This window comes from Haemaphysalis longicornis, unplaced genomic scaffold (genome assembly GCF_048455015.1).
Source record: "Haemaphysalis longicornis isolate Haplotype H1 unplaced genomic scaffold, Haemaphysalis longicornis Haplotype H1 scaffold_10, whole genome shotgun sequence".
Classification (NCBI taxonomy): Eukaryota; Metazoa; Arthropoda; class Arachnida; order Ixodida; family Ixodidae; genus Haemaphysalis; species Haemaphysalis longicornis.
Genome location: NW_027526204.1, coordinates 89,395,949 through 89,421,458, shown reverse-complemented (window position 1 = coordinate 89,421,458; position 25,510 = coordinate 89,395,949). Strand labels below are relative to the sequence as shown.

Sequence of the window (25,510 nt, the reverse complement as noted above, 5' to 3'; positions counted from 1 at the left end):
TATGTAGCAAAATACTGAAGCAAAGCGAGATTCTGTCACAGCCTATCTAATCACCCCCTCTATGTTCACCCTCTTGTCAGATGTTCGTCGAATCTTACCCTGTGAGTCGTCGTATGAGATAAAGAAAAGTGGTCCTATTTCTCGGGGAAATTCTTTTTAACTACAGTTTCCCCACATCCCAAGAGAAAACGGAAGCTGGTCCCAGTTGGTTTATGGTTAAATTCCCAGCTAGGATGAACTCTTGAGATGCACCCAGCTGATGGACATTTAATTAATGCTGTTCTGCTTGAAATAGTTGAGAAGAATTGCAGAAGAGAGGAGGATACATCCCCTCCCCCTCCTTTAATGAAAGGGACTTCCCTGTCCCCTCTAATTCCCATCTTCCCCTTCAAAAGTTTGAGGCATTCTTAGGAATGAGTGCAGCTAATTTTTTACTTTACTGTAGAAATTTCGTTTTGACACCCTTAGTTTTGACACGCACTACACTCACAGTGAATAGGATTGCTGAAATTTGAAGCATGCGAGGATCGGTACGCACTTCTTCCTACGACTTTGTTTTAAGATTTGGGTGCTTAAAACAGAGTGCATGCAGTATATTTTGCCTGCATGTCTGGTGTACCTAGAGTGCTCTTTTCAGCTGCCTTAACCTATTCTCATTACCGCCTTGCAATTGTACGTGTGGCTGGTTGTCTAGGTGAATGAGGGTCAATGGACACCAACTCACCACGGATGTAGACATCGTAATGCTTGTTGTTGTAGTCCCCTTGGAAATGCTTGGTTGTAACACCCCGTATGATGGTGTCATTGACATACGTCTGAAAATGGGGGTCCCGTTAGTTCTGTTAACACACTGTACGTTGAATGTAGCACTGAATGCCAAAGGGAACTGGATGGAAGCTAATGCAGCAAAGTTTCCGTCGCCGCTCAATGGCCTGAGGCAAAAGCAGTCGTTATGCAAATGAATGTGCTGATAGCTAAAAAATAGAAAAACGAACTAAAACCTGAACTGGGAACATATATCTACACTAAACCATAATACAATGTCTTTATGCCACAAAAAGGGGGAGGTCAGACCGTCACATTTTTCTCAGCAATAGAATAGCACAGCGAAGTGTTAATAGTACTTTCAGCAGGAAAATGCTTACAAAGTAGAAAAAAAGAACTAAAACCTGAACTGTTTACGCTAAACCATGCTACAATGTCTTTATGCCACAAAAAGGGGGAGGTCAGACCTTCACATTTTTCTCAGCAATACAGTGATGCAATAGACACTCGGCGGAATAGTACAGCGAAGTGTTAATAGTACTTTCAGCAGAAAAATGCTTAAAAATAGAAAAAAGAACTAAAACCTGAACTGAGAACATAGTTACACTAAACCATACTAATATGCCTTGATGCCAAAGAACGCGGGAGGTCAGGCCTTCACTTTTCTCTCGGCAATACAGTGATGCAATAGATACTCAGCAGAAGAGTACAGCAAAGTGTTAATAAAGTACTTTCAGCAGAAAAATGCTTATTTAGGACAATACTAAATTTAGAATTATGCCTGTAGTTCATTACGTTAATTTCTAACTCATAGCTGCCCTGGCCGAAACTGGGTGTCTATAGTTGCTCTACCAGCAGTGTTTCCGTCATTAGGAAAATTATGAAAAAAACTAAATGTGGCGTACTTCCTAAGCCTATTCACTGCCCATTGCCAATCCACAGGCGGGACTCCACAGCACGAGTGCCATGCTTCTTATGGAACCACAAGATTTTGGATGTTCAATGAAGGATACTTTGTGCATCGTGAAGGACCTAGGCGATATAAAAACAGGCAGTAGTTACGCATGTCACAACACTCTGCCTGATGTGTCAGGCATTTCTCTGACGTGTACGATGCGAACTTCAAATTTGCAAATGGTCCCTTCGAAACAACTTTAATTGCAGCTTGGCTCCCCCTCTGTAGTTCATTAAAGCTACAACTGCATGGTTCATCGAGATTGCATGAAACTGGAAAGAGCTACAGGAGACCAGCGAACTATACATGCCGCGGTGCCCGGAATACGGTTGATGCATGACCGTGCGCTTGCACAGTCGGTCTTGAGACCGACGCAATCTCAGACTTGGTCGGACACTGCTTACCATGACACTACTGCTTACCATGACACCGGCTGGAAGTTCGTGCAGGCCGGATGAAGGACCGGAGTAGACTGTTTTGCCATCTATGGTGGCGTTTGTCTTGGACAGTTCTTGTACGGTGCACGTGTTGTCTGGAAATTGTTTGGGAGAAAAGGCACTCCCATCAATGTAAGAAACGTGCAAAAGAATTTTAACAGCTAGAGCTGTGTAAGCTTGAGCTTGGTTTGTTGGCGTTCCCCCCCAAAAAATGCCTCCCAAAAAAGTTCCTCTGTCGCCAGGCGCCCAGCACAACTTTCGCCCAGCCGTGTAGATGGAGCCAAAACTCGCCTAGCTATGACTTCATCGCGCGCGCTGGCACCGCTCGACCTTCGAGAACATTGCCCAGCGTTAGTGGCGTAATCTCTCGCGTACTGTTCTTGCCAGTTCACGTGCATTCATGCCTGAATATGGGAAGCACAGAGTAGCTCACGCTACAGAGACCGAGTTCGCGAAGCCGGTTGCCGCCGGTTTTAGCGCGTGCTGACGTGGTTCGCTTTGGGAGAGATGAGAAGGCCTGCGGACGAGATGATCCGGGCCTGCCAGGCATGGAGAACTTTCAGCGGCAAGTTCGAAAATCCATGTGAGGTGCAACAGCCTGGTATCTGATGAAGGGAGAGGGGCGGCAAGCTCTGCTGTTTCTCCAGCCTTGCACCATTAGTGCAAGCTGTGCCAATTTTTTTATTTTTTGGAGGGCCGGGCCAGCCAGTGCAGACCAGGGCTTCCCGGACTAGAGGAGGTCCCCCTCCGGCCAGGCGCCCAACCATCAGCGCCTGGAGCTCATCTAAATAAAGTTTATTCACTCACTCACTCGCTCTTAAACACATGACCTGAACTTTGTGTACTCACGGCTTTCTGCAGTGACAAATGGCGTTAGAGGCTATCGGGTAAAGTCGCTGGGATATTTTTGGACGCCGACATTTTGCACTATTCGACAACAGGAACTCTCTGGAAACACGCGCCCTTTTTATTTTGGTAGAGATACGAAGCATATTAACACTAAAATGCTGGCTTTGTTTATGTTTCCTTTTGCCAAGACTATGGTAGGGTGTAAGTTTAAATTAAAGGGGGCGCAAATGTACTAGCTAAAATTTACCCCTGAGAGCAGGGCGTCTGCGGAATTTTCCCATTAGGGAAAAGACACATCGGCGGCATCCAAAAAAAGGGGTGGGGGGGGGGGACAAACTTATTGTGCGTAAAAAATTTTAAAGAAGTAATTCAAGAACAAAATGCCTTTAACAATAATTAGCCCCTTCGCGAACCTTAGTTGTGGTAAGGTGGCTAGGATGGGCCATTCCAGCCACGTAATTAGTTGTGGTACCAAGGTTCTCTGCACCCTTCACCTCTGGCCAGAGAAATCTTTTTCCAGGTCAGAATCTTTCTTGGTTGTTGAAAAAAAAAATCCTTCTGGGGTTCATGAGGACTTCACCTCTACAGTTGCTCCATTTGAATCTAGGGTGGTGTCGTAAATATGACAGGGACAAATGAAAAAAGTTGCAGGCACTCGATCCGCAGTGGGAATTTTTGTCAAATAAATGCGTAAGCTGCTCTGCAAAACACTGAACCAACTTAAAGGCGGCTTCACTACTATGCAGAAATGCTTTGCTGGGAACCCACTTTTTTTTCAGTGGCAAGGTAGGAGGGCCACAGGGCCTTTTAATTAATGTCTTCAAAGACCCCATGTATCCCTATACAAGCTACACAGTTGGCCTTTTAAAGTCGGCCTCACTGCTGTGCAGACATGTTTTGCAAAGAAGACGTTTTCCAGGGGCAATATAAGTAGTAATTTTGAAGTTTGATGACCCAGAAGTTTTATAGTCAGCTCCACTACTATGCACGCATGCATTGCTCAGAAGATGTCTTATTACAGGCCATATAGGCAATCTTACATGAAAAAATTGCAGACAGACAGAAGATTTTCTACATTGAGTACACGTAGAAATGTTTAAGAATTCACAAACAGTAGATATCTACACCACGTTCATGAACACACACAACTGTGCGATGCCAGAAGTAGTTGTGAAAGAAGAAGCATCCCCGTTTTCCGCGCATGCTAACATTACCATCATCACTATGTAAATAAAATTAATGGTTCCCTCTGCACGTCGCGGCCCTTTGTATTCTGGTTTTCCACAACGTTGGGGTTGCAAATAGTTTCTAGAAACCGAGCTTCCTATGTTCTGACCTAAGAACACTGTTTGCTGGAATAAGAAGGTGGAAGTCATTTTCTTTTGTTGTCTACAGCGGGTGGTAAGCAAGGCACAACTCTATGCCAATTATCACGCACATAAGGGCCTTGACAATGTCTCTTTTTGGCCTTCAACTAACGCCGGTCTTGAAACGCTAGACTGCATGCGCTGATAGCACGAAAGAATTTCAGACACTGCGGGGTTGTTATTTCCGGACGCACTCACACATGCTTAGCCAAGAAGTCCTTCGGAATGTGTTCTCGAATATAATCACTACATTTGGAGTATTTGGAGCATTTCTAATGTAGGTATTCGAAAAATAGCTGAGATGTGGATTATGAAGAAAAGAAACTTTTAGTTTACAGTATTCGATCATCATTCGATGTTTCATGGGATCAGCCCACCCTTACCGCTTTCTTTTATTTGACTGAGAGTTTAAAATAAGGGCACTGTAGTTTCGAAATGCATCAACTGCATTTCGAAACTCCCGCAACGAAAGGCCTTATCACGCATGCTAAGCTCCAGCCTTGTTGTTTAGTACTTGGAGGCGTTTTAAGCAATATTAATGTGTCTTAAATATGTTTATGTTCAAACTAATGACTTTGTTGAGGCCCCAACACCTATATATAGCATTTCTGGGCATGATGAAACGCGTGCCGTTCTTTTAGGCTTTATTTTTAAGATGCCAGACCGAACTCCAGTGCCCACCACGCATTTTTACCCATTTAATGAAAGGTGTTTGGCGTGCAGAGCTATGTAGAGCATTCTACGCAAATTTTGGCAGTGAAAGCTAACAAAAAAAACAAACATTTTCAGTGTGAGCTTCTGTTGCGGCAGGTTCTTTTTTCTGGAAATATTTTGGCTTCAAATTCTTTTGCACGTCAACTTCCGCCGGCAGAATGGATGCCTGCCAGGCTTCGCAACCTTGGTTCCTTCACGTCAAATATGCCCCGATCAAGCACTCATTCTACTTGCCAAAGATGGTCACTTCTTCGTTTGTCTCCAGGAAGTAGTACATGTATGACGTCATCCCGCCGAAGAGCACCTCCATGTAGCCGGTATTGCTATCTCGATCGTGGTACTCCCTGATAAACTCGGACTCATTCTGGGTGAGAAAGGAATCACGCGCACAAAAACGAGGCTTTAAGATTTTGTTAACAGGCCCTCAACAATTCCACCGATATCTAATGTGCAGAGTCGAAGCTGTCCTAAACGACATCACAATGACAATGTGCAGAGTTGAAACTATCCTAAACAGCATTTGAGTGGATAAACGACATCACAATGACATTGTACAGAGTCGAAACTCTCCTAAACAGCATTTGAGTCGAAGCTCTCCTAAACGACATCACAATCACAATGTGCAGTGTCGAAACTCTCCTAAACAGCATTTGAGTCGAAGCTCTCCTATAAAGCGACGGAAACGGTTGAAATCGCGGGATTAGTGCCACATCGTACTCACTGACGAAACAACAAAATAAATCAAGTCAACCCCGCTCAGCCATTGACCATTCGTACTAGGTTAGCGCAAATGAATTACAAAACATCCGGGAATACTTTTTTAAACATGGGCGAGGTTCACGCCACTCCCACTTCGTTTCGAGATCACTCTCCGATAAATGCTCGACGCGGCATACTTCTTTATTTCGCTACAAAACTCGTACATCCTACAGTCCTGTTCCATTCGTTAAAGGAGCCATGAAGAGAAAATGCAAGTTGGTTTTATTCGAAAGATTTCGTGTTTTATAGTGCCCCCAGCGCTCGTCCGGATACAAACGGTGCTTTATTCACTGAGAAATTAAACAATTTCGGTTAAAATTTTGATTTTCCCGCTCAATCGTGCGTTTTCGTGGTCCCAAGTGACATCACTGAACCGACCGCTCTGCAGCCTAGAGTACCTTCATTCACGCATCCGCCGTACAGGGTAGAGACACGTATACGCTGGCGCCGCCATTTTCGGTTGCTCGCTCGCCGCCGAAGCAAGTCATTGTGTCAAAACCGCGCTAAAATTATCGCCGCAACGCGGTTTACTGAAGAAGTTTGAATCATGTTGTCTGTTTCGCGTTGCTAGGTCTCGTGGGAAACGAAAAGAATAACGCGTTGAGCCCGTTGGCCCAATTGCGGCGGCACGGGACCGTTCAAAGGTTGTCTCCACCCTGTACAGCGATGTTGGTTTGTTCCCGCGTTTCTTTACGTTCCGTAACCTAGATGGCGCCACCATACCGTGGCAAGCGTTTGGTTTGTTTTTGCCCGCATTTAAACCTGGCTTGTTTTTGTTCTGGGAGAAAATATTCGTTCCCTGAAACAGTGCTCGCTCGACAAATGGGGTCACGTAAGACACCGTTGCTTGCGTCAATCGGCCAGTGTCGTCTGAGACAACCCCAAGCCCCGTAGTGCAGTGCAGCTAAACCAAGCATGCTGTGCGCAGTACGAACAGCAGAACGCATCAGTACTTCTATGTTTACATGTGCTTTCGTAACTTCCACTGTTTGTCCCATCATTCTTATTGCTTTGTAAAGAATGTGCCCTAAATTTAAGCGCAAATCGCTCGTTCGTCTAGTCTGTAAGCTCTACCTAATTTGCGTCTGCTTCTGCCAGCCTCCGCCAATCGCAGAGCTTAGCTCATGTGACATCATAGGTTCTGTTGCGGGAAATGAGCTGGTGGGTCGCATGACCATTCCCGTTTTTCCTAATTATGTAGCTTATTTGAGCGAAGTTTAAGTTAAAAGTGGTGTCAGTAGGATTCTAACGAGACAATCTTTTGAATGAACCAAACTTGTGTTTTCTCTTCATGGCTCCTTTAAAGTAGAAAATCACTTGATATAGAAGCTCAAATCTTCCCCAGTTTACGGGGAACCTCAAAACCTTATGCTGGAGAACTATGGGGAACGTAGGAACATTCTGCAGAGTTGGGAATGGGCGCTGCCATATTGTTTTAGTGGCGATGGCAATGGAGCCAGCCGAATAGAGTTTCTCCGAAAGATGCAAGGACGCGCTTGAAGAAAGCCCTTTAGCCCGTTCTTGCGACAAAATTGGCATATAAAGTGGACATTTACACGGACGCCAGCCTTTCGCCTTCCCATACGGGTCTGGCCTGTAGCTGCCCAGCTCGGCTGGACCCGGATGGCTATGTCATTCGGCCAGGACACCACTCGTCTCCCTTGGGAGCAGAACTTCAGAGCATCCTCAGCGCAATAAATCACCTGACCTATTGCAACGCCGCCCCCTCCACGTTTTCGGATCCTCACGGACTCCCATCAGGCACTTCAAGAACTCCGCAAGCCCTTCAGTGTTCACCCAACTGTACACGAAACACAACACCTGATCGCCATTCTGGCTTGCAATGGGACCACTGCTCGTTTGGCATGGGTGCCGGGTCACACAGGCTCGGATGGGGGCAACCAGGCTGCACACGATGCAGCACGGGAGTGTCTCACTAGTACCCCTCCCCTGGACGACGACGCGTCGCGCCCCTCTCCTGACCCTCGCCTTCAACTTGACCGCGCACGCCATGCTCGGAAGGTACGCCTTGCGTCCGTTACTCCCGCTGGCTACTTGGCTCTGGCTCCTCCGATGCCTCGCTCTTCGGAAATCTTCATAAACAAAACTATTGATAACGCAGCCCTCACACCCCAAATCATGAGAACATGGATTCACCCGGCAAGATCTCCACCCCCTTACTGTTCCTGCTGTCAAACGTCAGTGTTCTGTTCTCCAGCCTCAGCCACTTAATCTGGCACTGCACCGCCTTTTCTTTGTACGGCCCTATACTCATCAACGCTTTGCCACCTGGCGCCTCTCAAGACGACCCCCCTCCCCCTTCGAAGACCCTAATTTTCTCACACCCCTTGGGATGTTCGGCCTAGAGAGTGGTCTCTCAAGATTAGTGTAAACTGGGGCCTACCCCGTCGTAATAATTCACTTGACTCATATGATCTTAACACTAGCCTGGCTGTGCTGACGGCAGTGATCTCTTCTATGGCGTTGAAGGATCCACCATTTGTGCTACTCGGCTACTCTTCCCTGCCTCTTCCCCCTCTTCCCGTACTTTGGCCGCATGGCCTTCCCTTTGAAATAAAGGATTACAACAACAACAAAGATGCACAAGGAGCATTTAATTTTTTACCGGTCCACATTTGCCAGTTGGCTGCCCGCGCAATGTTTGGCACCATGCAGGCTGATCGTCGGAGCTTGCAGCCTCAGTTTTTGGTGGGGCCAGTACGCCCTCTGTGCACTTAATTTATGCCATTTTCTCAAGTGCAAATCAGGTCATTTCGAAGCACAAAACAAGAACATTTGACTTACATTGGCTGCACGCGTCAACTCAACATCGACGCGGTAGGACTTGGACAGCAGGCTCGAAAGGTCTGGGTAGCCTGAAAAACAAATTGTTGTACGTTAGAATTTACGCCAAGGAATTCATTAGCTTGGCGCACAAGCTAATGTTCATGCACACATTTATTGCTTACGTTGCAACATATTCTCCAGCCGATGTAAGCGTTTATTTCATGTAACTTTCATATTTATAACAAATTGTGGCGGTACCCAAACTACAGCCAGTTGACGGAATAGAATCATGATCCGGGAGTCATCGTGGCGTGTATGTGGCGGTGAGGATGCTCTCCGCTTGTTCCAGCAGCAGTTGCTTCCCATTGATATTCTGCGTGCACTGCGCACTCATCTGGCCAAACAGTGGTACTAATGATACGCTGGACTGGGTTCCTGGTCACACAGGCGTCCCGGGCAACGAGTGGGCCCATCAGCTCTCCCATGCCTCTCCGCAACCGGGAGACTCGGAGACGCCCTTCCACCTGCCCACGCGGGCGCTACAAGCCCCTCTACAAGTCCCGGGATTTAGCACTGTACTGCTCGGACCTTGCGACACAGCGCGAGCTCCTAGAGAGAGCCAAGCTGGGAGCCTTTGCTACTGGAGTTTTGGAAATAGGACTTTACCCATAACTGTTTCCCCATTTCCTTCTCCACATTTTCAAACAAAGTTTACTTCTCTCTCTCTCTCTCTCTCTCTCTTAAAAAAAACGCAGAATGACGCCGCTACTCGCCAGGCGCCCGCATTTTTTAACACCGAAGCTGTTAGCAAATCGTAATTTTTCGTGTCCGCAGTTAAAAATACAAAGAAATTGCCTAGAGACCGTTCGGCAGTTAACAAAACCAAGAAAATACCGACTGCTCGTATGTGCGTGCCTCGCGACGACCGCCCTGCGTCCCCGGCGCACGTTTGTCAAGCCAAGCATACCAACTTAGGGATATTGGCCAAGATTGCGGCGGCCGCTCGCTACTTAAAGAAACAAAACAAAAAATGCCGAGCGCTCGTGTGTGCGTGCTTCAATTGCGGCGACCGCCGTGCGTCCCTGGCACACATTTGTAAGCCAGGCATACCCACTTAGAGAGATTGGCCAAGACTGGCCCCCCAAAAAAACTCCAGCGTTCGCCGTAATCGTGGCAACACTTGCTCAGAACGAGAAAGACTCCAGCGTTCACCTTGATTGTGGGAACCCTTGCTCGGAACGAGAAAGACCCGTCGTAGTGTACGCCCCTCCAAGGTGATGTCCAATGCTTATCACTTCCAAGAAAATGAAAGAGCTCACATAGAAACAATGAGCAAATGCCGTTGCGGCAACGAAGAAATCGGTTGCAATCGTGGACGTATAAACCGTCGCGATGGTCGTGAAGGTTGTACAGCTTCAAGTCTTCCGCGTTAGTGTAGGCTTCCGTCATTTTTTTTTCTTTTTCACACTCCGGATGAGCACGATTTTCTCAAAACATTCCTGTAAAACTCACGTGACATATATGACAGGGTTCTGCGACCAAGCTCTTCTACTAATTTTGAAGTTTTCATTAGGTCATTTAGAACTTATAATAAATTTAGCTTGTCAACCCGAAAATTTATTGTGTTTGGCCTATTTTGGCTTCCGCTAATGTAGGCCTGACAAAGACGTTAACTTAGGCCTAACGGAGACCTTTCTCCCACGGCGCGCGCGCGCTCTGATCATGGATTACGACTATTATAGATTAGCATTGTTAGCACCATACAGCTACAGTTTGGTAATTGTGTGGATCTCAAGCGAAGGTATGAGTCTGCGAAGGAACTCAACACCCCATGTTCCCCACTTGCGACCGTCGACAAGCGCTATCTAGAAGTAATTTTTGCTGGAGCTTAACGCATAACCGTGTCTGTATATACAGTGAACTAGAATTCTAGTTCACTGTATCTGTATATATCTAGGTGGATATCTGTTACAACGCGGGGCGCAGGCTGGTTGACTTTTTTATTTCAATCTTTTGGTGCGGAAATAGATCCTAACAATGGCTTTGAATGTCTGTCGTCCTGCTTGCAGAACGCGTAGTCGTGCTATGCAGTGTCGAATACATTATTGTGAATAGATAAACGGCCCCCGGGTACCAATTTGCGCCGAAGTTTCGACAACATGGCGCACAGGTGTATATGATTATCTTGGGTTATGCGGCGTTGATCCGAGACCGCTCTGGCAAATTTCCGGTTGCTAATGTTGTTCTACAAACGATTTTGCAAGAGCAGCGTGTCTGAAGTTCCGAAAAGTGTTCCACCAATTTTAGCTACAGATAGCCTTACAGTTAGATCTGCGTGCATGCATACGTACTATTACGCAAACACCTGTTCTCTGTCAACTCCTCTTTTCGGTGTCCCGCCTGAGGAAAGCTGGTTATAAATGCTTTCCTGCATATAGCACCAGCTTCTTACATTTTAGACCGCTATTAAAAACGTTAACAGCGCACAACACCATATGGTGGCATTGGGATTGTTTTGGGAGCTATATTAGTGTTATCTTGCGTGCTCATACTGTTTCCGCGCATAAAAGTGACCGGAATTAATCTGGGTGTTGCTGCGGCTTGAAATTTTCATTTCAAAGTTCCCGCGGAAACCCCCGCGCACGTGACGTCAGAAATGCAAGGCTGTGCACAACTCACTTATTTGCTGCTGGGCCAGGCAGGTTAGGGTGGTACATGCGAGGAGGAACGCGGCCACAGTCCAGGTCCGCCCCATTCTGGCTATCTGCGAGGTATAAGAACACAACATAAAAGCTCGCATTCTCAGCACATGGGCGGTATTAAAACATATCTGCGAGGTATAAGATCACAACATAAAAGCTGGCATTCTCAGCACATGGGCGGTAGCGTATTAAAACATATCTGCGAGGTATAAGAACACAACATAAAAGCTCGCATTCTCAGAACATGGGTGGTAGCGTATTGAAACACATCTGCGAGGTATAAGAACACAACATAAAAACTCGCATTCTCAGCACATGGGCGGTAGCGTATTGAAACACGCCCAACCGATCCGATCCCACAACATGCACTTCCAGAAGGCAGAAGAAGCAATGATGTATGCAATTGGGGAAATGCAATATGTCCCATCTCAGTCAGCCAAAAGGTCATCAGTGAGAGCCTGGACGGAGACGCCCAGATTTCATGAAGCCCTCCGACATCGTCGTCCCCTCCCTCTTTCCCTCTGCTTAAAATCTCTCTCTCTCGCTCTCGCTTTCGATATGAATCACTCAGTTTGCATTCCAAGCTGTGATTGGGAGTGTCTGAATGTTAAGCGCATGTAGTGCAATGAGGGGCGAACTCTGGAAACAATGAAAATTCGTTTTTCCTTCCCCCACCTTGAACCGGCGGGAAACCAGTTCTTCCAAATCAATGAATGTTTTTCACTCACTCGACTATTGCGAAGCTGGTTGGTCTAGGCTGCCAGATGCAGTGATTCAAGGGCTTTGCAACCAGAAATTTTTCGCAAAACAGCAGGCGTTGTTTGTTAAGCCCCTGAAGCCAGTCATGGGCACCTTTCCGGCAAGAACCAACTGCGTTACGGCTGCAAATACCGGTACCACGTAAATAACTAGAGTTCGAAGTTTCAATAAAGAACTGCCTGCAGTTACAATTACTGGGAAGCAGTAAAGTCATTACCATTTCGTTCCTGTAAAAATTGGGGCGTATCAAACAAATGATATGTAGTTGATTGCGGGGGCTTAACGCGCCGAAACTACACTTAGGCTATGGAGCGCGCCGTAGTGGAGGACTCCGGATACATTTTGGACACTGGGGAATCTTTAACGCTCGTCTAAAACCTGACACACGGGCGTTTCCGCTTTTCGTCTCCATGAGAAAAGCAGCCACCGCGGCTGGGAATCGAACCCGCGTCCTTGGGCTCTGCAGCGCAACGCCTTAGCTACTGAGCCACCGCGGGCATAAATATATAATTTTTTGGTGAAAAGTTGGAAAAAAAAACTGGTGGTTCATAAAAATCCAAATTCAGATTTCGCTTAGTAAAAATTAACTATACAATTTTTCGGTGAAAAGATGGAAAGGAAAACGGGCGGTTCATGAAAATCCAAATTCAGATTTCGCTTAGCAAAAATAAACTATATAATTTTTTTGGTGAAAAGTTGGAAAGGAAAACGGACGGTTCATGAAAATCCGAATTCAGATTTCGCTTAATAAAATTTGCTTTACAAACGCTGGGAACGCGAAAACGCCAGCCGAATGAGGCCGTTAATTTAGCTACCGCCAAAGGATCTTATAACTGAAGAGGCGTGCCGACAACCATATAGGATCGCGCTTACACCGCAGTGCCATTAGGCCTCGCGATCGTGGGACCTACCGAACAACGAAGTCAAATACTTCGCCATTTGGTAGGTCCCAATCAATCAATCAATCAATCAATCAATCAATCAATCAATCAATCAATCGCCGAAGACACCTTGGGAAATGCATTGCATCGACGCAATAAGACGGTCATCTCCCGGGCAGCACAGGACTGTTCGGCCTAAAACAGGCCGGTGTACTTTGGCCGGTGATTTTCTGTCCGGCCGTTTTCCGGCAGCCATGTTCGGCCCATGTCCAAATGTGGGCCTTTTGGCCGTATACGGCCGTACTCCCATGGCTGTCCAACGGCCAGTGTCCGTCGGCCAGTTGACCGGCTTACGGTCATACGGCCAGATTCCAGCCGTAGGGCTCCGGCCATTCCAAAGCCACCCGTGTACGGCCGAAGTACGTCCGCCGGAGGACAGCCGAGACGCGGTCGTCGGACTCCAGCCGGACTACAGCTACCGGAAATACGGCCGTGCTACGGGCATTGGAGTTCAGCCACAGTACGTTAGCTGTACTGAGGCCGGTCACTGCATGTCGCGCAAGCAGATGACTCATTCGCGCAGTGCAGAAGCAGCACAAACCCAGCATTTTGGGTCCAATGCAGCCACATCAAAGTGAGCTCGCGCGCAACCACCAGCCGTCAAGCTTTCAGCGCAGCCTTGCTTAATTACCAGCCTCAGTAGACAGCAAAATTCGTTTATTAAACAGTGCTCACAAATTGTCGTTCCTTTAATTGCTGTGCCTCATTTACTGCCGAACACAGAAAATATTCAGTTCTTTGTAGAGCTTGAATAGATGTATTGTCCAGGTCCTGATATCCTCTGTGGGGCGGCTTACCTGTAATAAACGGGGAAAGAGGAGGGGGGGGGGGGGGGGCGGAGGGCGCATACTTTAGTGGGTTGAATTTCAGAGAGATAAATTGCGCCGCTTTTAGCCACTTTCTTTTAGGGCAATATTCCGGAACACTTTCATGCTATGACTACATAAACTATTTTTATAACAGTTGCTTGACCAATTTTGATGTATATAAAACCGGCGTGAATGCCTTTACGAAGCGTTTTGGTTCTCAATAAAACACTCAGGAGCATTTAATATAACTCCTTCACAAAAAAGTATGTCCAGTTTTTGCCCATTTTTCTTGCAAAGACATTTTCTACTCGATCAACTTTTCTGATGATCTTGCGCAGGGCTGATTCTAAGAAGGAGCGAACAGGTACTTTCATTTTCAATCTATTTTAATGTTGTTTTCATGAGTATACGCCCACACCACTTAACAGTCCAAAAGTGCTTAATTTTCTTCTAATGTCATACTACGTTCAAAAAATTCTAGACGCGTCGCGAATGACGCCCTGCTTCAGGTGGCTGCAGTTGTATCCTTTTGTGTTCACGCAAGGAAAGGCGTTAAATTAGAGTTACGTAATTTGTTTCAAACCACTAACATAGCAATGGTAGCATGTATACAGGAAACCTTGCATACTGCAACGAATAGGGCAATAAATATTTTATTGGTCAAGGTTGAATGCGTAGGGTTCTCAACCCGTCGGAGGCAAACTTGCCCCTCTGGAATTTTATTTATTTATTTATTTATTTATTTATTTACTTATTTATTTATTTTTATTGATTTATTTATTCATTGTTTTATTTATTTATTTATTTATTTATTTATTTATTTTTATTCATTTATTTATTCATTGTTTTATTTATTTATTTATTTATTTATTTATTTATTTTGTAAGGAGGATTTATTCCAAGGCCAAAGGACTGGTCAGCTCAAAGTCAGCTCTAGGAGTCAGGAGCACGAAGTCCGCTCTGCAGTGTTGGCCGAGAGCAAAAGCGAGAGGCAGCTTCTTCTTCCTTCCAAGCGTTCGCGATGCGGCTGCCGTCTATTGTTGTTACTTGACTGCGATGATGATGCTCTGTTTCGGCACGTACCCTCTCATGGCGAGTGGACAGTGCTTCCTATTGGCGGTGAGATGTTTGAGTGGCGCCCCCTGGCTCTGTCGTCAGCTTAGGGACCCGCGCCGCTGTCGTCTGCTACACTCCGCTTGCGAGGGGCAGCAGTGTCTGTGCTAGAAATCGCCCGCTTTGTTGTTGTAGTGCATTAAAAAGCGCATTTCTAGTGCTTCAGTTATTTTGCCAGCTTCTGACGCATCTGAATAATTTGAAGCTGTATCCCCAGAAGTTTGCAACACACCAGGAGATAGAGGAAAACGTTCTTCGGAGCATTGGTCAGAAGATCGCGTGTAACTCGTCCTTTCTAGCTTATTCGCGAGGATCAGCGCTCAGAGCTCCTCGATAAGTATTCAAAATGCTAAGGCTTCCTTGCAGAATTTTTGAGGTGCTGTCATGAAGACCCAACAGTCTAATGCTGCGTACCAAGCAGCGCGGGCCCCTACACGCGCATCGCACGTACAGCAGGAAATAAAACGGCTGTCTTCTATTTCTTTTGTTGTTGTTGTCTTGTAGCAGATGAATGTATCTTGTTCTTTTTTTGTACCCGAGCCATTATTTTTTCTGCACCATCCCAAACGTCTTATTAGGAGGTTTGGGGATGTTTGGGAGTCTCACAAAGATACATTTTGCTTAGGTTGTATGGCATACATTCCCTTTTTCACAAATTGGCTTTTACTACGGCTGCGTGCAAGAATGTGCATATCTGCAGCGTGCTTTGTTTATTCACATGGAAATACAATGAGGAGGTTCGTGCTGCGCTACCGTGATCGCGCCCCAAACAACGTTGTCCATATTACTCGAAGGCGGCTTTTGCGCCCCGAATTTCTATCGTAACCTTTGTTATCATAACGAACGTTTGACTCTCAACCCGAACAATCATGACATGATTACGGTGTTGAAGGTATTATATACTCGGTAACTAACGCAATAAATAGTATACCTGCAAATAACACAAGAATCGAAACCGATGAATATTTCTAGGCAGGTCTTTTATTATTGTTTTCCAACCATTCCAGGCGCAAAGAACAAATCCTATTCTACTCGGGATGGCGTGCGAAGAATTAAAGAAAATTCGTTTTACTCTCTTGTCCTGGACTGAGGACCCGGTCCACTAACCAGCTCGATTTCATTGTTAAATAAAGTTTTCTCCTCCTCCTCTTACTCCTCCTCCTTTTGAGTGCAGTTTTCCTATAACGCATATCCGAATATCGGGAGGATATGGCTGTGGAAAATGTACCGAAATATCTCTCCAGGTCTGAACAGAGTGTTTTGTATCTTTAATGTAGACGTGACTCGTTTTGCTCAATCAACCTCCTACTGGTTAGAATGGGTTATTTGGAACTCAACCTATAGTTTTTGCAGCCTATAGTGCAGGTCGGCAAACTTTCATGCCATGACAAAGTAAAGTGATGTGATACAATGTGATGTAATACTTTCGAGCGTTCGGCAAAGTCGCAAAAACTGTTTTACCATACATATGATACCGGAAATCATAATGCCTTCTGCCAAAGCTGATAGCCCTGAAGGCCTAGAATTTGTTTTGGTTTTTCATTTTCGCTGTTGTCGGTTATTATTGCAGCTGACTGTTCCCTTTTCGAAAAAATGCTCAATACAGAAGCTGACGCCTAGCTCCGACTCGTCGAGCTCCGCACAGAACCGGCTTCGCAGGGAAGGGGGCGACGCCAGCAATGTTTCTTCCGTAGCGGTATCTAAAAATATACTTTAACTCACACTTTAAGCCTATTATTATGATAAAATGTTACCCACACGCCAATTCTGGTGCGGACAAGCATCGGACGTTGACCGAGCGCAAAGAAACAGCAGGGAGAGCGAGCCTGAGTGAAGCAGACGACAAATGCGAGAATCCCTAAGCTGACGTCAAGGAGGCGTGCTCCGCAGCGCCGCCCGTGTTCGCGCTCACCGCCAATACTCGCGTTGCTCCTTCGTGAATTGCGCTGGCGACGGGCATCCTTACAATTGCCCCCGGGGGAAAAAGAGCCATCCTGGCGATCAGGGAGTCGAAATGGTGAGGGGCTCAACGTAAGGCTTGAGGCGCTGGACATGTACTATATCACGGCCGCGGCGTCGGTGGTCGGGTGATGGGGCAACAGGCTCGACAATGTAATTGACAGGGGAGGTGCGTTTGATGACACGGTAGGGACCATCGTATCGCGAAATGAGCTTACTGCTCAATCCAGGAGCAGTCGTTGGCACCCACAGCCAAACAAGTGATCCGGGTAAGAAAGCTTGGTGCAGAGGTCTTTTCGTCATGCTGTGTCTTCTGTCGTTGTTGGTCTTCCTTGGTTAGTGAACGTGCCAGTTGGCGGCATTCTTCGGCGTGTTTCGCAACGTATGAGATGGGCGTGCACTCTGAGTCATCAGGGCTATAAGGAAGTATTGTGTCCAGCGTACAAGAGGGCTCGCGTCCATACAAAAGGAAAAACGGAGAGAAGCCAGTCGTGGCTTGCTTGGCGGTGTTATACGCATATGTAACAAATGGAAGGATGGTGTCCCAATTAGAATGATCAGATGCCACGTACATTGCGAGCATATCCCCTAGCGTCCGGTTGAAACGTTCGGTGAGACCATTGGTCTGTGGGTGGTACGCTGTTGTGGTGCGATGGATGGTTCGGCAGGCTGTGAGGAGGGCTTCTATAACTTCAGACAGAAAAACCCTTCCTCTGTCACTGAGTAGTTCTCTAGGCGCTCCATGTCGTAGAATGAAGTGCCGAAGGAGGAAAGAGGTAACTTCAGGCGCAGTTGCAGCCGGCAGTGCTGCCGTCTCTGCATATCGGGTCAGGTGGTCAACAGCCACAACAACCCACCTGTTTCCAGCTGCCGTGCAAGGGAGAGGCCCATAGATGTCGATGCCGACGCGGTCGAAGGGTCGTTCTGGACATGGTAAAGGTTGTCGAGGTCCAATTCCTTGGCGAGGTGGAGATTTGCGGCGTTGGCAGTGAACACAGGAACGAACGAACTGACGAACAAAACGGTACATGCCGCGCCAGTAGTACCGCAGGCGCAAACGTTGGTAGGTTTTGGGTACACCAGCATGGGCGCAGTGCGGCTCGTCGTGAAAACATGCGCATATTTGTGCACGTAGGTGGCGTGGAATTACTAGGAGCCACTTGCGACCTTCGGGTTGGTAGTTGCGTCGAAACAGCAGACCGTCACGAATGGCAAAGTGCGACGCTTGCCGGCGTAGATTTCGAGATGCGCCTTTCGCCGATGAGCCTGACAGGAGTTTGAAGATGGAGAAAATCCAGGCGTCTTTCTTTTGCTCGGATGACATGGACTGTATCTCCAGTGGTGAGAGGTAACAATCGGTAGTCGAGAGTCGCTCACTTTCATGCGGCAATGGGGAGCGAGAAAGGGCATCAGCGTCATGGTGCTTCCGGCCTGACCTATAGGTAACGCGAATATCATATTCCTGGAGTCGCAAAGCCCAGCGTGCTAGGCGACCGGACGGATCTTTTAGTGAGGACAGCCAGCAAAGCGAGTGGTGGTCCGTAACAACCTCGACAGGGCGGCCGTAGAGATACGGGCGGAACTTTGCAAGCGCCCAAACAACAGCTAAGCATTCTCGCTCTGTCACAGAATAGTTGGTCTCGGCTTTTGTTAGCGTACGACTTGCGTAGGAGACCACATACTCGACATAACCTGCCTTCCGTTGTGCGAGAACTGCCCCCAAACCGACTCCGCTCGCATCGGTGTGAATCTCGGTAGGGGCGTCGGGATCGAAATGGCGCAGGATTGGCGGAGATGTGAGGAGATGACGCAGTTTAGCAAAAGCGTCGTCGCAAGCCGTTGACCACTCAGAGATACTGCCTTCCTTGCTGAGGAGCTGTGTCAGTGGCGCGATGAGGGATGCAAAGTTCCGTACGAAGCGGCGAAAATACGAACACAGCCCAATGAAGCTGCGAAGGGCCTTCACTGATGTCGGCTTCGGGAACTCTGCCACAGCACGCAACTTGGCAGGATCCGGCAGCACCCCCGCTTTAGAGACAACGTGGCCGAGGATGGTCAGCTGTCGGGCAGCAAAACGGCACTTCTTGAGGTTTAGCTGCAGTCCTGTGGTTGTTAAGCACGTCAAAATTTTCTCAAGTCGGATGAGATGTGTTGAAAAATCTGGAGAAAAGACCACAATATCATCCAGGTAACAAAGGCATGTCTGCCATTTGAGTCCACGGAGAATGTTGTCCATCATTCGCTCGAAGGTTGCAGGCGCATTGCAGAGGCCAAACGGCATGACGTTAAACTCATAGAGGCCATCTGGAGTAACAAAGGCCGTTTTTGCACGATCAGCCTCCGCCATGGGGACCTGCCAATATCCTGAGCGTAAGTCAATTGAAGAAAAAACTCTGCGCCTTGAAGACAATCGAGGGCGTCATCGATTCTTGGCAAAGGATATACGTCTTTGCGGGTTATCTTGTTAAGCCGTCGGTAATCGACGCAAAACCGAATAGAACCGTCCTTCTTCTTGACAAGCACTACCGGTGACGCCCATGGACTCGTGGATGGTCGAATCACACCACGTTGGAGCATGTCCTCGACTTGTTCGTCAATTACGCAGCGTTCAGTAGGAGAAACACGGTAGGGACGTTGTCGTAAGGGTGCGTGACTCCCAGTGTCGATGGTGTGTTCAACAGTGGTGGTACGCCCCAGGCCAGTCTGGACAGAATCAAAAGACGTCCGAAATCGGTGCAGCAATGCAAGAAGTTGGTCTCGTTCGGACGACGAAAGCTTGTCATCAACGGCGCGAAGAAAGATATCTGCAGACGGTTGGGGTGTCGCTGCTGCAGGAGCGCAGAGTCCACTGACGTCAAGGGTTGTTAAATCATCTGGAAAATCCACAGCCACAACAGAAGCTACGGTCTCGACGTGGCCGACGCACTCTCCGCGTTGCAAGGTGCAGGGACATGAGCCGTAGTTAGAAAGGAGAAGTGTATACTATAGCTTCGCTGTTGCGGATTGGAAGCAGGGAGAAAGGAAGCGGGAGATTTCGGCGCTGGTAGAACAGGGTAGAAGGCGTAAAGAGTACTGTCGCATTGGACAGAGAGGGGCACGATAAAGAAGCAAGGACTGCGGAATGAGGAGGAATGCTAACTTCTTCCGCGAGGAGCAGTTTTACGGCCGAACAAGCGGGCGGGTCATCAGCGGTAGGATCTATGGACGGGAAGAGCTCTACTTCGGCACGGCCACAGTCGATTACAGCTCCATGTTGGGAAAGGAATTCCCACCCCAGTATTACATCGTGGGAGCACGAAGGCAGGACAACGAACTCGATAACGTATAGGACGTCTCGAATAACGGCACGGGCAGTGCACACGCCGAGTGGATCTATGGGATGAGCCGTAGCAGTCCGCAATAAGAACCCGAGGTGCGGCGTCGTGACCTTCTTTAAGCGGCGGCAGAGTTTGGCGTCCATGACCGAAACGGCGGCTCCAGTGTCGACAAGGGCTAAGATTTCGGCGCCATCTATGACAATACTAATGATGTTTGCGGGAGAGGGAGGAGGTCTTGGGCAGATCGACGACGACGCAGTTCTTGCCTCCGGAACTGCGGCGCCTAGTTTTCCGCTTGCGTTGGGGTAGGACGACGACGCATGGGCGACAGCGAGCGTCGTCGCGGAGACGAAGATCGGCGGCCGGCGAAGTCACGGCTTTCGGAGGGCATAGATGTCACCGGCGAATACGCGGCGCCCTCCTGAATGAGTTGCGATGGGGCGTAGGAATAAGCCGTGGCAGGGTTGCGTCCAGTTGTCATACTGCGGCGGCAATAGCGGGCCACATGGCCAGGAGCCCTGCATGCAAAGCAAATTGGACGATTGTCCAGCGTCCTCCAAGGGTTAGTGAGTTGCGGACCAGAGCATACCGGGGGGCGTACAGGTACGCGGGGCTGCAGAAAGACGGGGCTTTGATGTATGTACCTGGCTGCGACTTCAGCATAAGGTCGCCGTGGGACAGAGTCAAGAAAGGTCGGTGGAGCGGCCATCGGCATGGAAGGTATAGAATCGGCATAAGCCAGCGTTGTGGTGACTGGGGCTGTCGGCGTAGCGTCGGAATAGGGCACGGGGGCGACAACAACAGGAGTTGACTGCAGTGCAGTTGGAAGGGACTGAGCAACTTGTTGTTGGACAATGGTCCGGAGGTCAGGGCTGAGGGAAGATTTACGCTCCAGAACGTTTGGCATTAGGGACAATTGACGAGCCACTTCCTCGCGCACAAACTGCTGGATTCGCTGAAATAATGTACCATCACTGTCGTTAGCAGCCAAGCTGGACATAAACTGATCTTGTACGACGGGTCGCCGAGTGAGAGCCCGCTGCCTACGCAGCTCGTCGAAACTCTGGCAAATGGTAACGACCTCTGCCACAGTTTGGGGGTTTTTCGCGAGGAGCATTTGGAAGGCATCGTCTTCGATCCCTTTCAGGATGTGCTTGATCTTGTCCGTTTCGGGCATGGCGCTGTCGATCCTCCTGCACAGATCTACGACGTCCTCGATGTACGAAATGAAGTTTTCACCACTTTTCTGTGCACGCTCGCGCAAACGCTGCTCCGACCGTAATTTTCGTACAGCGGGGCGTCCAAATACTGCTTGGAAGTCGGCTTTAAATTCTGGCCACGTTTCAAGACGGGCTGCATTGTTCAGGAGCCATTTCTCCGCGAGCCCAGTCAAAGAATATTCCACGTTATTGAGCTTGAGGCGGTTGTCCCAATTGTTACGAGTGCTCACCCGTTCAAACGCGGCAAGCCAGTCGTCGACGTCCTGCTCATCGGTGCCGTTGTACTTGGGAGGGTCCCGCTCACGGATCGCACCAGAGCAGACGATGGGTGTTGGCGTAGGCGCCGGGTTATCGTCGCGAGGCATTGTAGGAGTTTGAAGTGTCCGATTGCGGAGCTCCAGGGTAAGAAAACGACTGCCGACGCGGGTCACGCCCTCTCGACGATTGTGCGAAGGCCGATGAGGTGGGAAGCTGGGGCCAGGGCGGGGAGGAACCCGCACACTCCACCAAAATTGTAAGGAGGATTTATTCCAAGGCCAAAGGACTGGTGAGCTCAAAGTCAGCTCTAGGAGTCAGGAGCACGAAGTCCGCTCTGCAGTGTTAGCCGAGAGCAAAAGCGAGAGGCAGCTTCTTCTTCCTTCCAAGCGTTCGCGATGCGGCTGCCGTCTATTGTTGTTACTTGACTGCGATGATGATGCTCTGTTTCGGCACGTACCCTCTCATGGCGAGTGGACAGTGCTTCCTATACTCGCGTTGCTCCTTCGTGAATTGCGCTGGCGACGGGCATCCTTACAATTTATTTATTTATTTATTTATTTATTTATTTATTTATTTATTTATTTATTTATTTATTTATTTATTTATTTATTTATTTATTTATTTATTTGATGCCTGCTTGCCTTTGCATGCATTACAGAAGGGAGATACATACACTAAGCATTAAATATGAGACAAAATAACAAAATAATTCTACAAAGCACGCTGAAAATCGTCAATATAAACAGTTAATACAATCATACGTCGAAGATAATTACACTGCAGTATTGATGTAAAATAAAATGAATCGCGCAAGGCGTCACCTTTAAAGGAAAGTTAATAATTCACTTTAAGCTAGCGGTCCCACTTTGCGATATGTAGAATGGCGCTTGGACATACTTCTCCCCTTCTACAACAGTTTTCGAATGATAGATATTACGAAAAAAGTTAAACCTGTGGTTTCGTCTGTGATCTTTCACGTCCTGCCATTTCAGTTTATTTTTACTTTCTCTCATGTTAAGTTGAGCGTGCCAATTACCTAATACGAATCGCACTGACATATTCTGTATGTTTTCGAGCGTATCAACCAGCTCTTTGGTGTAGGGATCCACGAAAACACATGCGTACTCCAAGATTGAGCGCACATGAGTGAAATACGGTTGTTCTTTTCAGTTAGATGGAGGTTCACTGAAATTTCGTCTCAGAAAGCCAGAAACATATGCAGCCGTAACTTTTACAGTGTGAACCTGCCTATTTAACCTCTAACCACTCCCTAAATAAACTCCTAGGTATTTATATTCCTCGGCCGTTGTCACAGCAGCATAATGTACGGTATACGTATCCAATTGGAATAAAGGTTTTCTTGTAAAGGTGCCGTTAACAGACTGTTTAACATCCAAAAACTTTTCTGAATCAGCACACCAGGATGTCATTAAGTGCGAATAAAGCTGCAGGTATACGGAATCACGTTCATTCGCTATAGTCCGGTTAACTACACAGTACTTTTGAACAAAGCTATAGGACCAATAGTAATAACAATGCAAAAACCGATTCATTCAGTTCATAGGATGAAATGTACTACGCAGAAGGTGACATGCAACACCATCATTTGCTTTTCTGCAGTCCAAGAATATACAGTCAACCACTTTAAGCTTATCTATTGCAAGAACCAAATCGTGCGTGAACTCAACAATCTGCGTTGAGCAAGAAAATCCTGACAAAATCCGTGTTTGCTAGGATGCTGGCGATTATGTTTAACCAAATAAGTCATATCCCAAGAGTAGCTAAGCTCACCTTCAAACATCGGAACTAAATTAACAGCTAGGCTTCGTCAGTGACAAGGCTCTGTTGTTATCGCAAATTTAAAGTAATTTTTTTTCTAAATAGGCAGTCGTAAAATCCCATGAAGTAACATAGTGCAGGGCATGAAGTTGATCCTACCAATGCACGAGCGAGTCTCTTCTACGTTTATCACCAACAACATAGTGCAACATTGCTTGTCGCAGTTTAATTGTAAGCAGAATAACTTGCGCTTTTGCTCCCACTTGCCTTTCTTTGGTGGGGAGTCCTTGACATGGTGGTGGTGTAGCTCCTGCGTGGTTGCCGCTTGCTCGACGCCCTTGAAGGCCAGTTATTTTGGTGAACCATCTCCCTCTGGCGGATCGATGTCTCCAATGCTCTCCATTTCTTGAGCGGGCGAATAGCCTCGAGATGATGCGTCGACGAAGCCGGCGGCAGAAGCGTGGTAGCGGCGATGACTGGCGAGGCTTAGCTCACCCGTCGGTGTGGCACAGTCTTCTTGTCGCAATAAATTACATTTCGATGGCCTAAAAGGTTCCCTGCTAATGTCCAGTGAGTCCATGCACCTTGCCCGTTGACCGAGAACACTCATTACTGTTTGACAAACGATGTTCGTTCATTTAAAACGTAGAAACACGGAGCGGATGAAAAACGCGTCCCCGTCGTTCGGCTCCCTAACGGCTTTTTGTCCCCCCAGGAAAAAACCGGTCGGTCTCCTTCCAAACACGTCTGTGCATGATTTCTCGGCGCGCAGGCGCGAGCCGTTGTTCGGCTGTATGCCGTTTGCCGAAAAAAGGACGTATAACCAGATACCTTACGTAGGCCGGTCTCCTCTTGAACACCGGTTGCCAAATATTCTGTTGCCATTCGCTTGCCGTAATTCGGCCGAGGACAGCTAACCGAATGCAAAACGTATATTCTGGGGCCGTACGTCCGCCGGACGCGCGGTTCACCGTTGAAACAACGAATGCATGGCAGCCGCGCTCCGGCCGGTCTCCTTTCGAACACCAACTGCCGCAAGAATACGCATATTCTGTGGCCGGTCGCCTGCCGTGCTTCGGCCGATTACCGCTTCCCGAAGAAAAAACGGATGCCCTAAGGCCGTATACTTCGTCCGTTCTCTTTCTCAACATCGGCAGCCGTAAGAGAACTGAATATCTGGCAGCCGGTTAGCTGCCATTGTGCGTCCGGACACGGGCGGACGGAAAAATGCCGAAGCGCTGGTTGCCGAATGTTGGCCGTTCAACGCATGATCAGTGGCTGCCAGAACCTGGATGCTGGCCGGACATGCCAGAAAGCGGCCATAGACGGGCCGGTCTTGGGGCACACTTTCTGTGCCGCCTGGGAGCTATTTCCAGAAGGAATAGATGATTTCCAGAAGGAGTGGACGAACGTCTGCATAACCATTTGAAGTGTTTGTTTTCTGTTGCTGTCTTTTGTTTGCTTTCTACATATCCGTTCTTTTTGTAATTTATTTCTATTGTTTGTGTTCTTTCTGCTTCTTACATTTTTTTCTTATTTTTCCCCCTTTGCGTTCAATAGCCGCTTCTTCAGCCACCTCAGGGTGCGTCGTCAGGATTGTGCCCGAGGTCACTGCGTTCCTTTCTGGTCTACGGCCGCAGCCGGTCGGTCGTGATAATTCCGCAGCATCCACGTAGAGGACATGTGGGAATTCCCGCACAGCTGCCAGAAAATAGCGAGCACGGAAGCCAAAATTATTCTGCCTGACTCCAAGACGGCAATAAGAAACTTCCTGGCGGTATCCCTGCCAGCGGCCAAAATCCTGTCGACGTCTATTGGCGACAGATGCAGGCATGTTCGACTTGTATGGACACTAGCACACTCGTCCCAGACGGGGAGTGGACTGGCTCACGAGGCAGCCCGAGATTTTGGCAACCAGGCTGACCTCGACGGAGACATCGGGCCTACGTTGACGGGGAGCAGGGACAGGCTGGTCACGTACAGGGAGATTACGCACCACTACAGGTTGAGCCGCCTCAAG

At 47.9% G+C, this 25,510-nt stretch overlaps 1 protein-coding gene across 1 annotated transcript in view; it reads right to left on the bottom strand.

Annotated features, from left to right (window-relative positions):
• Positions 1 to 25,510, bottom strand: part of LOC144158894 (uncharacterized) — a 70,602-nt gene that overhangs the window by 38,712 nt on the left and 6,380 nt on the right. Inside the window, exons 2-6 of the mRNA XM_077690077.1 lie at positions 11,313 to 11,397; positions 8,652 to 8,722; positions 5,322 to 5,451; positions 2,143 to 2,252; positions 725 to 815 (exon numbers count right to left, since the gene is read on the bottom strand). Coding sequence (XP_077546203.1) covers positions 725 to 815; positions 2,143 to 2,252; positions 5,322 to 5,451; positions 8,652 to 8,722; positions 11,313 to 11,388 — 478 coding nt within the window. The 5' untranslated portion in view covers positions 11,389 to 11,397. The remainder of the gene's footprint in view (positions 1 to 724; positions 816 to 2,142; positions 2,253 to 5,321; positions 5,452 to 8,651; positions 8,723 to 11,312; positions 11,398 to 25,510) is intronic.